The 14,607-nt window shown below is 49.7% G+C and overlaps 6 protein-coding genes across 6 annotated transcripts; 3 read left to right on the top strand and 3 right to left on the bottom strand.

Annotated features, from left to right (window-relative positions):
• Positions 1 to 153: 153 nt before the first annotated feature.
• Positions 154 to 3,522, top strand: EYB26_009005 (uncharacterized protein; the record flags this gene model as incomplete). The annotated part of the gene is made up of 8 exons (XM_054268256.1): positions 154 to 322; positions 386 to 511; positions 570 to 668; positions 730 to 1,170; positions 1,232 to 1,873; positions 1,929 to 2,099; positions 2,156 to 2,218; positions 2,273 to 3,522. The coding sequence occupies 8 exons, from the start codon at positions 154 to 156 to the stop codon at positions 3,520 to 3,522; spliced, it is 2,961 nt and encodes a 986-aa protein (XP_054124231.1).
• A 347-nt stretch (positions 3,523 to 3,869) lies between these two features.
• Positions 3,870 to 5,928, bottom strand: EYB26_009004 (uncharacterized protein; the record flags this gene model as incomplete). Its single annotated transcript, XM_054268255.1, has 2 exons — positions 3,870 to 4,124; positions 4,177 to 5,928. The coding sequence occupies 2 exons, from the start codon at positions 5,926 to 5,928 to the stop codon at positions 3,870 to 3,872; spliced, it is 2,007 nt and encodes a 668-aa protein (XP_054124230.1).
• Positions 5,929 to 6,753: 825 nt separating this feature from the next.
• EYB26_009003 (uncharacterized protein) lies at positions 6,754 to 7,602 on the bottom strand (the record flags this gene model as incomplete). The annotated part of the gene is made up of 3 exons (XM_054268254.1): positions 6,754 to 7,057; positions 7,118 to 7,477; positions 7,538 to 7,602. The coding sequence occupies 3 exons, from the start codon at positions 7,600 to 7,602 to the stop codon at positions 6,754 to 6,756; spliced, it is 729 nt and encodes a 242-aa protein (XP_054124229.1).
• Positions 7,603 to 8,250: 648 nt separating this feature from the next.
• Positions 8,251 to 10,321, top strand: EYB26_009002 (uncharacterized protein; the record flags this gene model as incomplete). The annotated part of the gene is made up of 5 exons (XM_054268253.1): positions 8,251 to 8,290; positions 8,357 to 8,563; positions 8,627 to 8,758; positions 8,831 to 10,119; positions 10,178 to 10,321. The coding sequence occupies 5 exons, from the start codon at positions 8,251 to 8,253 to the stop codon at positions 10,319 to 10,321; spliced, it is 1,812 nt and encodes a 603-aa protein (XP_054124228.1).
• Positions 10,322 to 11,165: 844 nt separating this feature from the next.
• EYB26_009001 (uncharacterized protein) lies at positions 11,166 to 12,602 on the top strand (the record flags this gene model as incomplete). The annotated part of the gene is made up of 2 exons (XM_054268252.1): positions 11,166 to 12,383; positions 12,441 to 12,602. The coding sequence occupies 2 exons, from the start codon at positions 11,166 to 11,168 to the stop codon at positions 12,600 to 12,602; spliced, it is 1,380 nt and encodes a 459-aa protein (XP_054124227.1).
• A 559-nt stretch (positions 12,603 to 13,161) lies between these two features.
• On the bottom strand, positions 13,162 to 14,194 carry EYB26_009000 (uncharacterized protein; the record flags this gene model as incomplete). Its single annotated transcript, XM_054268251.1, has 3 exons — positions 13,162 to 13,544; positions 13,608 to 13,983; positions 14,045 to 14,194. The coding sequence occupies 3 exons, from the start codon at positions 14,192 to 14,194 to the stop codon at positions 13,162 to 13,164; spliced, it is 909 nt and encodes a 302-aa protein (XP_054124226.1).
• Positions 14,195 to 14,607: the final 413 nt, after the last annotated feature.

The following is a 14,607-nucleotide window of genomic DNA, read 5'->3' as shown; positions in this document are numbered from 1 at the left end:
TTTTTTAACTATTACGTAGCTTTTTTTTTATATTTATATTTATTTCTATTCATGTTTTCAGGAAATTATTTGATTCTGTTTTCTTCTCGTGTCTTGTACAGGAAAGAGACATATACCTAGTAGGGTGGGTACAGGAGAAGAAGTGTATACAGAATGTCGGACGAGGATGTATCAGTACTACCAGTGAATCTGACTACGAACGCGCCCGCATGGCAAGCACCCCCATTAACTGTGACGGCCTCCTCGTCGCCGACAGACCATCGCAATATCCGGAGGGCTGAGCTCGATTCGGAGAACGAGAATGAGAAAAGTTCTAGTAGAGGTAGTCCCTTCCGGCTATACCCCCTATATGATTATGACTGTTTGACTGACTGAACTGAGGTAGATGCATCCCAAAGCCGGATATCAGATCACATCGAAATCCCCAAGGGCGACGACAAACATGATCCTAAAGATGGCTATGATGGCAAGAGAAGGAGCCATGAAGATGTTCTTCGCAATAGACGGAATGGTTCGTCCCAGTGCATCTTTGAGCCTGCATGAATCCAGCTAGTTTAATACTGTAATAGCACGCCTCCTCCAAGGCCCAGGCTTGAAATGGCACAAGGAATACTCCGACCTGGACCAGCAGGCTGGTCGAGTCCTCATGATTGATTTTGCGCGGAGCGGTTTGCCTCCTCCCCCCACCTTCATTTCGTATGTGGTTGCATTCTGATGTATAGGGGGTAGATAAATCACGCTCTCACATCCGCAAAGTCGCCGCTCAAGAAATCTTTAATCTCCAGACCCTGCGCCAATTCTGCAGGTATCAATCGCAAGATTCCGAGCCAGCGATGAGAGTCATTCACGTGCAAAACGCCGACTGGGCTGTTCCGTTCTTGATGAGGAAGTTCGATATCTCCGCCAAATCGCATGGGGATGGGTCCGGGATGTCTGATTTTGGGCGGTATTTACGCTACAAAAACCCGGAGTTGAGGGGTGGGAAGCCGTTCCTCGCGGGGAAAACGTGGAAGGTAACGTATGATCCGTGGAGGCGGGTTAATAAGACTTCGTTTGGGGTGGATTATATGAAGAGCTTTCGTAGAACTTTAACTCGGGGTGCGGATGGGGAGAGGGAGGGGGGAGGGGGGAGGGATAGGTTGATGCAGTTGAATGATTTTGATGAGAATGGTATTCCCTCCGCCGACAGATCTTGAGGAGGTCTTCAGGAGGTGATGCTGATGATTGGTAGATGAGCCTATATGCGGCCATGACGTATTCGTCCAGCGTCTGAGTTGCTACATCCAACACAAACAAGCACCCTCCGAAAACAGACTGTCGCGCGATGACCTCCCGCTACGAAAACACTTTTATCCGCCTGACGTCTATAGAGATGAAGACGATGACGGCGAAATCACTACTCTCAACGGCGCTCTCAAAGACAAGCTTGAGCTGCACAGACTGCAACGACTCCGCCATCTGGATAATGGCAATGTAATCATCATCTTCGACAATTCGTCTTCTGGCAACATCGACGATACCTTGATCCCCGCCAGACGGGACCTTGAATGTCGCTGGCGTCGTTTACCGTTTCATCTAGCATTTGAATCGCGCGACCCCGCCGAAGACGACGACGCAAAACTTGCGCTGAATTGCTCCAAGGCGATATTGAGTGATATCTTCAAGGCCGTGGTAATGGCCTGGGACGCGTTTCTGGATCATGCGGTTACGCATATGACCATCCTGGAGGGTAAGATTTATGAGAGACCGGACGATGAGAGTAGGGCGCCGGAGTTGTGGGAGAATTCGAGCGCGTGGTTGAAGGTGGAGAAGTTGGTGAATGTGCATGCGAGTGTGATGCAGCAGATGAAGACTAGATTGCATGAGTTGACTGGTATCCTCCCACACCTGTGGGCTTTTTGGAACTGAACCAGGCTAATGGATGGTAGATGATGTCGACACAGAAGACAACTGGCTAGAAGATAGTCCCAGTGACTTTGAGAGATTGACGAATCTGATTACGGAGGATCTGACCAAGCCGACGGAGTCGTTGATATCGTTGCTGTATCAGAGTGTGTCGATTAGGGATAGTAGACACAGTCTCGAATTAGGCGTTAGCAGTACGTCTCCTTTCTCAAAACCAGAAAGACACAAAAAAACATGCTGACGTGCACAGTGTGGAGATTGAGTTGGATAACATTCATATTCCTTCCCCTGACATTCATCGTTGGCTTCTTCGGTGCGTATATCCATCCCCCCAGAGGTCTGGATGGCGGTAGACTAAACGTCTCAGGAATGAACGTCGACACCTTCTCCAACAATCCCAGCATAAAATGGTACTTTATCGCCGCCATCCCCTTCATGTTCGGCGTCCTCACCTTTTATTTTCTTATGAAAGGCGGCTCATCCGACAGTCGTCGCCGCTCACCACACGAACGGATCGTGTACGAGACATTTTTCCAAGAAATGGCCAATCGTAACCCGATACTGTGGTCTCGAAATGGTCCGAGAGACTATGTACATGTTGAAGGCAGATTAGCAAGATTGAAGTGGTCACTGATCAAGCACTGGCTGAGACCGGTAGATTTGGTTGGTAGTGCTGGTGTCACAGCTACCACCGCCGCCGCCACTACTACAACTACTGCACCCATCGTACCCGACGCTGAGGGAACGATATCCAACGGCATCCGATCTGCTCTCATAGGCGGAGGAGATGGATTAAACACCCTCTCCAGAATGCAACGATATCTCTCCCGCCGCTGGACAGCGCAAATCGCCAACAATGCAACAGCAACAACAGACACTGAAATGGGCTTGATAAACATGAACGACGATGAATTCGAGGATTTGGCACTTGCAAGTGGTGACGAGAGGCTGAGCGGAGATCATCATTCGATTGGGGAAGGGTTGACGGAGGTTGCGGAGGTTTTGGCGGCAGCTGCTGTGCCGAGGGCTGGGAGGCCAGGGTTGTGGACGACGAGTTCGGCGCCGTCGTCGTTGGATCATGAGCATGAGCATGAGCATGAGCATGACCACGACAGTCACGATGATCATGATGAGCAGCAGCATGTACGGACTAATATCCATTTAACGGTCCCTGGAACAGGGGGCAAAGGACTCTGGACGCCAACAGCTACATCGTCAACAAACGACCACACTCACGGTAACGATAACGAAATACATACAGACGACGTTCCCACAACTGCAATCCCCAATGCAGTTATCGCAGCTGCAATAACCCGTGACCGTGCCCGGCAGCTACGGCTACGAAGCTCTAGCTCACCATCTCCATCTGGTCGCGGCCGAGGACAAGGTGCTAGAGCTCGTGGTGGTAGTGGATCGTCAGCTGGCGGCGGCGGCGGCGGTGGTGGCAGCCCGAGAAACAGTGATAGGGTTCTAGTCGAAGAGGAGGATGCCGAGTGGTTGAATGAGAGAGGCAGAAAGGGGAAGGATTGGATGTGGAGATTTGGTGGTTCTAACGATGATAAAGAAAAAGATAACAAGGAAGGTAGGAGCTCTGGTTCTGAGAGTCGAGGGAAATAGGTGGATAATCTTATTTAATGAGAAGAAGGATATGGATGGATGTGTATTATTGTTATCATTCAACCCCCCCCTTCCTAGAAAAGCAGGGTAGGTATTTGATAGTATTAATTAGAAACAAAAACTTGCCAGGGACAAAACCTGGATCCTAGCTAGTAGGTAATCAAAACTCCTTTCAATCCAAGCCCTTTTTTACTGACCCAACTATTCTGCCCTTTGAGGGAACGAAAGAAAAAAAAATGATATGCTTTGTGAATACCATAGACGCCATACTCCATGTTTATTGTCGTGAACTGAACTAAACCCATCTCATCGTGAAAGGAAGTGAACGTCATCGCTCAAGAAGGAAATTACTCGGCCTTGCCCTGAGTAACCTTTGCGGCTTGGACGGCAGACATCTTCTGAGTCCAGCCCTGAGCAGGCTGAGGCTTCTTGACAGTACGCAAGTCGTCAGTAGCAAAGCCAGAGATGCGCATGTTGTAGTTGCGCTCAAGGACGAGTTGGATGTCGCGGATCTCGAGGGTGGATGATGGGCGGAGTTTGGCGAGACGACAGGCTGCTGTGATGACGTCGTCGACAAAGTCGTCGGCCATTTGAAGGATGAACTGAGTATTAATGTTAGTAAATGTAACGATTATAGTGAGGATGAGACATTACCTCTTCAGCGTCAGGAGTGAGGCCCTCGCCCTCACCTCCGCCAGTGACTTGACGAACCAAAATGTCGAGCATCTTCTTGCTCAATACGCGCTGACCTTCGCCCTCAAGGACGTAGCCAGGATGCTTCTGAATAGCAGGCTGACCCATGACACCCATGGCGCCGTGGCTGGGACCTCCTGAAAGAGTAGGACGAGGGGTCCCCATTGCAACAGGCTCTGGAGCTGCGACGTTCAAATTCTTTGGGATAGCCATGTTGTGGTTACGACTGGTAGTCTCAGCTGAACGATTCTGAATGTAACCAGGAGGATGGGCATGAGGGGTGCCAGCTGGCTGAGGGGTACCTGCTTGCTGGGCCTGTTGGTTTGGTTGTTGGGCTTGCTGGTTGTTGCCCTGGTAAGATTTTGCAGCTTGAGAGATGGCAGCTTCGTGGGAAAGTGGGCGGGGCTGGCCTTGAGCACCAGGAGCTGCCATAGTTGCCCCGTCAGTTTGAGCTGTGGCTGCAACGGGCTGAGCAGGTGGTTGCGCTGTTACTGGAGTGGCTGCTGTGGTAGGAGTCTGACTTTGGGCCTGAGGCGCAGCACTTGGAACTTGAGCTGCTTGTGTTGTAGGGGGAACACTTGGTTGTTGTGCTTGACCAGCTTGGACTCTAGCTGCATTGACAGCAGAATTGATTGTATGTGGTGCTGGTGCTTGTTGCTGTGTTGGGTGAACAGGCGTAGAGGTGCTGACGGGAGTGGCCGCCGCAGTGGCTGGTTGGTTTGGAGCTTGCGATTGTCCTACCGGCTGCGCTGGGGCACCTTGTTGCTGTTGTGCTGCAGCGCCCGCTCGGGCAGCCCTAAACCCTTCTTGCTGCTCTTGGAACTTTTTTAAGAATTCCTGTCCTTCGCGAAACAACTTCTCTGCTTGTAGCTGTCGCGTCCTGAATGCTTGCATCTCCTCTGCGCTTATCGACCCAGCGCCCCCGGCACTTTGGCGCGCTTGCACTTGTTGTCGTACTTCCAGACTTCTTTGTCGCCCAATCTCCTGTTTTTGTAGCGCCATTCCGTACCGAAGCTTAGCTTCATTTAGCCAGTTGGCGGTTTGTTCTCGGGTGCCATTGGGAGGTAACTGGAATTGCACGGTATTGACCTTGGCCTGGATAGCTGGTAAAAGTTGACTGAAAGCCGTTGGATTGCTATTTGACTGAGCGGGCTGCGGATTTTGAGCGGCCTGTGCTTGTTGGGGTTGCTGCTGTTGTTGCTGCACCGGTTGTATCTGACCCTGCTGCTGAGCTTGCTGTTGCACTTGCGCCTGAGCCTGAGCCTGAGCCTGAGCCTGAGCCTGAGCCTGAGCCTGAGCCTGAGCCTGAGCCTGAGCCTGAGCCTGAGCCTGAGCCTGAGCCTGAGCCTGAGCCTGAGCCTGAGCCTGAGCCTGAGCCTGAGCCTGAGCTTGAGCTTGAGCCTGAGCCTGGGCCTGAGCCTGGGCCTGCTGTTGCTGTTGCTGCTGCAACTTTGTTCTGAATAGCTGCATCCCTTTCATCAGATTTTGCGACACCTGCATAAGCCTTAGTTGTGCGTTTCGGTATTCTTCGCTTGAGGGATCGCGTGAGTTGAGGATGTCCCATAAGCCTCGGACTAGTTGGGTATGTTGCGATTTCTGAGCATCGTTGAGATGCGGTAGCTTAGCTACTTGGTCTGTCCGGATCAAAGACGGCTGTTGCTGTGGTGGGACTGGCTGGTTGGAGGCAGGTTGTTGGGCTGCCTGGCCATCCATGATGCGCTGATGGACTTGACGACGGATCGTGGACGGTCTTTCAAGGATGGGTTTGGGGTCAATATGCTCTTTGATGGAATGATAAAGGAGACAAAGAAAGCTAACAAATATTTCCTATAATCCAGAAACGCCAAGGTATTAAAGATTAAAGGGCTTTGTTTTTCCAAGTAAGAGATGCTATAGGAGCGGCAGCGGAGGTTGACTGGCAGCGGAGTTTGAAGCACATAGTCTGGGCTTGGCATGCGCAGCCACTCATTTTAAGCCGCATCACCAGCCGCGACATGGGACGATGTTGCTTGTCACATATGTACTATGAATGTGTGAATGTACAGATCAAGTTAAAATAAATGAACTAGGGAAATACGCTCATCTACATAATATGGCTGCTCCTTTGTTTGCCACAAATACACATGATGGGGCCTCTATTCGAGGCACTATCGACATTTGTATAACTATAGCGAAATAGAGCTATGAAGCTTGGCCATCGCCCCTAGCATAATCATCACCACCATAAGATTGACCATACAGGCCTATAGCTGTTGAGTGAGACTGAAGAGGGGCCGTGTGGTGTCCGATTTGTTTCCCGAAGAGATTCCGCGTGGAGTAGTCCATTAGCCGGATTAGTTCTTCGACAACGGTGCCAGAAACAGTATCCGTGATGCAGGACTTCAGGTGAAGACGTCGGATGCTTGCGGTATAGGCTTGAGCGAGGTCGCATCAAGATAAGGGGAATCCAAGGTCAGCTTCCACTTGCCTCTCGCTCCAGGTTGAACTTTGCAATCCAGAAACAAATCGTTGAAATGGTAGGCAGATAACAGAAATATCTCATCTCATTAGACCTCCTAGATCTCGTGACATTCCTGTCACACGATCTTCGAGCACTTGTTTCCTCCGCTCCAGCTGTCGAATTTCCTTAAGCTCTCGCTCAATATCGTCATCCGTGACCTGTGTGTCATGCTGTTGCGGTTCCTGGTACTCAATCTCATTATCTCGGTCGTATGCTTCATTCATACGCTCTAGTTCGGCAGTATTGTCGGCCACCCTAGCCTCCAACCGGACGAGAGATTCGCTGATTTGAGAGTAGCGATAACGGAGGTCTGCAATCTTTTCAGCAGCACCAGCGACGGGACTGTAAAAAGAGTGTATTGTAAGAATTTGTCCTAGACTCACAAGAGGAGGGAGGACTGACTAGACATTGCACAAGATTTCGGCACCTTTCAATAGCACTTCAACGTTGACCTCGCCTCGCTGTAGCCTTGTAGAGGACCCCGCTGAGCGTCTAATTTCCTCCATCATATCGTTTCCCAAAACACGAGCGACGGCGGATTGATGTCGGTTGCTCCTCGCCGCGTTGATGCGACTGATCATCGTCTCTCGCTGAGTGTCGGCTGGGAATGTCGTTCCTCGGCGCGTTGCGCGCCTTTGGGAGGGTTTCGCGGATGCATCGAGCGTGAATAGCGCGCGTTCATGCACTTCGGTGTCTCTGATCAGGGCAGTAATATCGGGAGTATTGAGCAAAGCGTTGGTGAATATCTTGGGCGGAGGGAATCTGCGGGGTTAGTTAGGTTGGTGATTTCGATGTTTTTACTCAGTGGGTTGAGCAACTCACGACAAGTCGGCAATGGCATTGGCAGACAGTGTAATCTGCTCAAGGTGGCTTTCTAGAAGCGACATGACGAATGAATAGAACAAATTTGCACAAAGAATCTAGTCAGGTTCAGGCCGTTGCTATCACCGTCGTCAATGTTATTATTGTTGTCGTTAGGAAGCGCGCCAAGCCTGCCCTGACGGCGAGCAAGGCGTAATCAGAGCTATGACAAGGCGTCGAATCATGCCAACACACTCTGTCAAGTACCGCATTACTGCCAACTCATCTACATATCCTCAGTACATACGGACATTTCTCGCTACACTTCCCCTCCCCAAAAATACCTGCAAGGACAATTCTTATCCTCAAACATCAGACAGAACCATAAGCTCGTCGTGTGACTAGTGAGCAAGCTCAAGGCGCTTACCGAATTCGGCATCGGAGCTTGGCAGTTGCGCGGGTGGTTGCTGCTGCTCTCTCTGCTGACTCTGCCTGGCCGGCTCTCTTTTATCAGCAACTCTCTCTTGACATCACTCATCTTCACCATCATCATCCATCAACCTGTCTCACTTCCCCCTCCACCCGTTATTATCTCTGATTTATCCCAGTCTTCTCTTGTTCACACTATTGAAAGCTTCTACCCGTTTTACTATCCGTGATTGCGTGCTTAGCCCCTTCATCTCCTGCGGTCGCCCCGTCCGTCTCCGACAGTCGAGCTATCCAGAAGCTGCAATATGCCAGTTGAACGACGTTCGTTGAGGTCCAACAGCAAGGGTGACACCTCATCATCAACCAACGGCGAAAAATCTCGTGCTAATTCAAATACCGCCTCGAGTAAAGACAAAGCTGCGCCGACAACCCGCTCGGCGGCAAATAAGGCCAAATCAGCTCCGGCTAAGAAGGCCGTCACAGGCAAGGGCGCCAGCAGCTCAAACACCGCCAACAACAACACCATGAGTGGTGATCAACCCCAGCGAAATGGTACAGACCCAGTAGAGAACGGTGTTAATGGATCCGAAGACGTGGAGATGGAAGAGGATACGGCAGGTGGGCCTACACCGTCCATCCCAACCAGCAGGGAACATGATGGTGACCAGATGACTGTTGTAGTGCCCCCATTAAAGGGTGCCAGACTATCTGGCCAGGATAACAAGAAAGAGGATGACGTCGCCATGGAAGGCTCGGACGAGAAGGATACCGCTGACGAGCCAGAGATTGATCCCCGAGTGAAAGCTGTCCAAGGTAGGTCTTGGAGTCAAGCGTCGCGATAAGCATCAAAATATCAACCTCGCGCTAATTTTATGTTGCATTTAGATATTCAAAATAATTTTGGCCTTCTCGAGCGTGCGGTGACACACTTTGACGCCCGATTTACCCTCCGAGTCCTGCGATCGATATCCTCCATGCGCAAACACATCACACCCGACGTTCTCGCCGAAGTTATTGTTGATACTTACTCTAGTTCAAACCAGACCGCAGTTTTCCTCTTAGAAGCTATCGGCAAGTCCGATGCTTTTGAGGTTGCCTCATCGAAGATGGAAGTAGACTCCGATAAGCCCAAAGCTGCCCGCGAAATCCTGCCAGAAGTTGACACCTATCTATCGATCCTTGTTCAGATTTATCTTTACGACCAGAAAGAGGTACAGCGCGGCGCCGACTTCTCTAGCAAATTAGTTGAGCGATTGCGGTTACTTAACCGTCGTACGCTTGACTCTTTGACCGCTCGCGTGTACTTTTACTTCTCTCTATTCTACGAGCAGTTGGCTCCCCTACCTCCTTCTCCCGCTGCTGCCGTCATTTCGATACGCAAGCCTTTGCTCGCTGCGCTTCGTACTGCTGTCCTTCGCAAGGATGTCGATATCCAGGCCACCGTTATCACACTTCTGTTGCGCAACTACTTGTCCACCTCACACATCACCCAGGCCGATCTCTTGATTGCCCACAACGAGTTCCCAGCTGCTGCTTCCAACAACCAGATTGCCCGGTATCTCTACTACCTTGGTCGCATCCGTGCTATTCAATTGCGATATAGTGAAGCGCACGAACATTTAACTGGAGCTACTCGTAAGTCACCAACAAGCCATAGCGCGGGTGGTTTCTACCAGGCGTCAATGAAACTTCTCGTTATCGTGGATCTGCTTATGGGCGACATTCCCGATCGCTCCGTCTTCCGTCAGCCGTCTTTGGAGAAAGCTCTTCACCCATACTTCCTCCTTGTGCGTGCCGTCAGCACTGGTGACCTCGATGGATTTTTGAATATCGTCAATACTCACGGCGCTACCTTCCGAAAAGATGGAACATACACTTTGATTTTGCGACTACGACAAAACGTTATCAAGACTGGTATTCGTGTCATGTCCATCGCGTACTCGAGAATATCACTACGAGACATTTGCCTTCGTCTTGGCTTGCACAGCGAAGAATCTGCTGAATACATTGTCGCCAAGGCTATTCGGGACGGTGTTATTGACGCCACCCTGGACCACGAGCAAGGGTATATGAAGAGCAAGGATGCCGGCGATATCTACTTGACGACCGAGCCCGGTGAGGCGTTCCACGCTCGTATCCAGGCTTGTCTGAGCCTCCATGATGAGAGTGTCAAGGTGAGTTCTTTCCGTTCAATATACTGTCTTATGCTAGTTACTTACAATTCTATTTTAGGCCATGCGGTTCCCTATGAACCAACATCGGTTGGAGCTTAAGAACGCACAAGAGGCGCGGGAACGCGAAAGGGAACTCGTCAAGGAAATCCAAGACGGCGATATGGATGAAGATGATGCTGGCGGTGACTTTGACGGAATTTAAGTGGCAGGAAATACGAATAGAGCCAGTATAAGCGATGCATCCATTCCTCAACCACCATGTATACTGCAAGGACTTTTCCAGTCATGTGTTTCTATCGTTTCTATCACTTTTTGCGTCAGGGGTTGACAATTCGGGCCATTTGGGAACGTCCTCCAGGGTTATCTTCTTCATTCTCTATATTACATTTAGTTCCTTTTTTGTGTCTGTGTGTCTGAAGAAGGGAGGGATGGGTTATGTATGTACAGTCCGCCAGCTCGGTCTGCTCTATTTTCCTTTGTATCCAGCTTTCGAAGCTAGACAAGACGTGTGCAATCCATTACAATGCTTACCACAATCCAATCGCATGAGAAAATGATTAAGCGCTTATTAGTGAAAGGTATGGGCTGTGTAGAGTACTCGAAGTTCATTGAATGCTCTCCCAGATATCTTTCCCGCAAGAGGTCTTAATAGTAGTCAATTTTGAGCCATATTGAGACAGAGAGAAAAAGAGTGGAACAGGATCAAGTTCCTACACGATGTACTATGTAGTGTTTACACCTCAGCCGCTCTGAAAGGCCTCTCAGCAGCTGGTCTCATCGTAGTTGGGGCTATATTGACCAAGGCGAGGACAGCCGGGATGAATCGGGGAGCGGGCCGCCGGGGGGTCTGTGCCTTCTCATTGGACGATTCGGTTGGACAAAAATAGGTTCTTCACTTCCAGGAAAGAGCTCACCTCTGCCAACGTCCTCCTCTGCTTCGTTTCAGCTGTGTGTTGTTTGCGTTCTTTCTTTCCTGTCTGTCTTTGCGTTATATGATTGTTTAATTCTTCATTGTACCATTAACTCCACCAGAATCCCGCCCAATCATGAGATCTCGAGCTGTGCGCGCCTCGTCCGGGTTGTTGCTATCAACCCGTCAAGCCACACCGACCTCGATATGCTCCCAATGCCTACGCGATGAGCTTCTCCTTACCATGGCCCCCGTCATTCACTCAAGAAAATACCACCCTTCTCGTCGAAGAGATGTTTCGCCCATCAGCGCCGCGGTATCTGCAGCCCAGAATCTTTTTACCAAAGGGTTCCCCAAAGCTCCGCCAGGCGTCTCGGTCGACCCATTACGTATTGTTGGGAAGGAATTGAAGTTTCTCACCAAGAATATCCGAAAGTTACTGGGGTCTGGTCATCCAATGCTCGACAAAGTTGCGAAATATTATACATGGAGTGAAGGAAAGCATGTGCGCCCGTTACTTGTCCTGCTTATGTCGCAAGCTACAGCTCTCGCTCCTCACAACCCGCACACACATTCTTCTTCCATCTCGTCACAACAACAGTCCTATATCAGCGAGCCGATTAGCTCACCGCTTGTCCTCTCAGATGCGAATCCGGATACGAGTCCTCTAACAGCTCCTGCTGCAGATTTGGAAGGTATCTTTGGCGAAGATCCGAACATTTTACCTGCTCAGCGCCGACTGGCTGAGATTACGGAATTGATTCATACGGCTTCTCTGCTTCACGATGATGTGATTGATAATGCGGTGACTAGGCGGTCATCAAACTCGGCGAATACGCAGTTCGGAAATAAGATGGCTGTTTTGGCTGGTGATTTCCTGCTTGGTCGTGCCTCTGTTGCTTTGGCACGTCTGCGGAACCCTGAGGTTATTGAGCTTCTGGCAACGGTCATTGCAAACTTGGTTGAAGGAGAGTTTATGCAGTTGAAAAACACCGCATCGGATGAGAGATCTCCCGTTTTCACTGACGATACCATCGCATATTACTTGCAAAAGACATATCTCAAGACCGCTAGTCTGATCAGCAAGTCCTGCCGCGCAACAGCATTGCTCGGAAATAGCACACCGGAAATCGTCGAAGCTGCATACTCGTATGGTCGCAACCTGGGTCTTGCTTTCCAGCTGGTGGACGATATGCTGGACTATACCGTCAATTCAGTGGAGTTCGGAAAGCCTGCTGGTGCCGATCTTGAGCTTGGCCTTGCTACTGCTCCATTGCTTTTTGCATGGAAGAGCAACCCTGAATTGGGAGCTTTGGTTGGACGGAAATTTGAGCAAGAGGGTGATGTAGAGAGGGTAATTTCTGCTTCTCCATAACTGGAATGTGAATGCAACTGACTTTGATATCATTAGGCCCGCGAACTCGTTGCCCGAAGTGACGGTATTGAGCAGACCCGTGCTCTCGCCCAGGAATACGCTGACAAAGCCGCTGCTGCACTTGACATTCTTCCAGACAGCGACGCTAAGAATGGATTGCTTGATATGTGTGAAAAGACGATGAAGAGACGCAAGTAAACACGCTCCGCCTGACCAGGATCCTTACTTCGACCTCTCTACTGCGATTAGCCTGCTATGTATCAACAAAATTCATATCAACAAATGTGTACGACTGATAGACCGATACGAAATTCTCTCCTCCAATTTTTCCTGTTTCATCATGGGCATACAAGAGAATCAAGGAATGGCATGCTATGCATCTCTACTAAAGATGTGGTTTTGCGCAACTGAAGAAAGATTAGAGGATCGCATTATAACTGTACTGTATAGATTAGACAAATGAAGGTTTTTAGACTTTATTCCATTGCTCCAAGACGTATACAACTACATCTTCCAAAACTCTCTCTTTGATCTAATAAACAGTCTCATTCTTACACTTTTGGTATCATTGCAAAGCCATCAAATTGCCCCCGGTCTCGTCAACATCCCAATTATTTCAGAAATGTACATGTTCATTAGGTCTCAAAACCGACCCGTGGCAAGAATAAAAAAAAAAAAACCTGAACTATCAATAAATTAACCCTCCCAGCAAGATAAGACAAAATTAAAGAAAAATAATGATTCATGAAGTGAAGGTCTATAGCTCCCCACCACCAGTAATAATCTCCCAAGCCTCCCTATACTTCTCCGCCGTCTTGCGCACCACTTCCTCAGTCATCTTGACTCCTTCCTTGCCCTTGAGTCCCTGACTAGTCAGCCAGTCCCGCAGGTATTGCTTGTCGAAGCTGTCCTGTCCCTGTCCAATTACGTAGCGATCCTTGGGCCAGAACCGCGAAGAGTCTGGGGTGAGAACTTCGTCGACGAGAACGATTTCGTCGGTTGAGCGGTCGAGGCCGAATTCGAACTTTGTGTCTGCAATGATCAAGCCACGCTCGTAGGCGTAGTCGTGGGCCACTTTGTAGAGCTCGAGCGCAAGTTTGGCGATCTTGGGGGCGTATTTGGAGCCAACAATTTCGGCAGCTGTTTGTGGTCAGTCAGCCTGAAACCTTTTTGATTTGGAGTGGGTGATGTGGTGGGACATACCTTGATCGGGGTGGATGTTCTCGTCATGAGCCCCCAACTCTGCCTTTGTGCTAGGCGTGTAGATAGGTCCGTCGGGGAAAGCCTGGCTCTCCTTTAGACCAGGCGCAATCTTGATTCTGTGGACGGTACCGGATGTCTGGTACTCCTTCCATGCGGATCCGGTAATGTACCCGCGAACGATAGCCTCGATTTTGAAAATTTCGTACTTGCGTACTTGCATGCTTCGGTTTTGTAGAGCTGCACGCTGGGATTCGGGGACTTGAGGGGGGAGATCGAGGGTGATTAGGTGGGTGCGGAGTCCGGGGATTTTGTCCTGGAGGATCTGGAACCATGCTTTTGTGCAGAGGGTTAGGAGTTTGCCCTTGTTAGGGATTCCCTATACAATCCAATAGTGAGTATAGGATATCTATTTTGAGGAGGGTTAGGAGGAGACATACATTCTCCATAATCACATCGTATGCGGAGATACGATCAGTTGCAATAAAGAGCAATGTCTTGTCATCAATTTCGTACAGATCCCGGACTTTTCCACGTGCAATGAGTTTCAGTGCACCCTGAAGGTCGGTCTGGGTGAGTGCTTCAGCCATTGTGTCTAAATTGGTGAACTGTGTATATTTTGAATGTGAATTCAAAAAGCTGAATCTTTTTTTTTGGCGGGGGATAACAAAGATGACTGGATGACGGAATCAAATTTTGGTGGGTCTGTGTTGATGCCTCAGATTTCAGGCTGCAAAGCGCGTTCTTGCTTTTTTGGGACTTCGCGTTGATGGGCAAGTTGAGCAGAACACAGTGCTAGAAGGGAGAACTGGGCTGCTTGTAAGGTTGAACCATGAGAGTTAACAGAAAGGAATTGACATGAACTTCCCATCAATTTGATATTAAGCACAGCCAATAGCCAATTGCAGAAATACTACGCCCTTTCTCCCGCACTGGGATGTTAAGTTACTGTTATCCTCCGAGAGAGCCAGTATCAACAAACAGGGGCAGCACCGAGGACAAT

This window comes from Talaromyces marneffei, chromosome 7 (assembly GCF_009556855.1).
Source record: "Talaromyces marneffei chromosome 7, complete sequence".
Classification (NCBI taxonomy): Eukaryota; Fungi; Ascomycota; class Eurotiomycetes; order Eurotiales; family Trichocomaceae; genus Talaromyces; species Talaromyces marneffei.
This window is presented reverse-complemented; position numbering and strand designations above follow the sequence as displayed.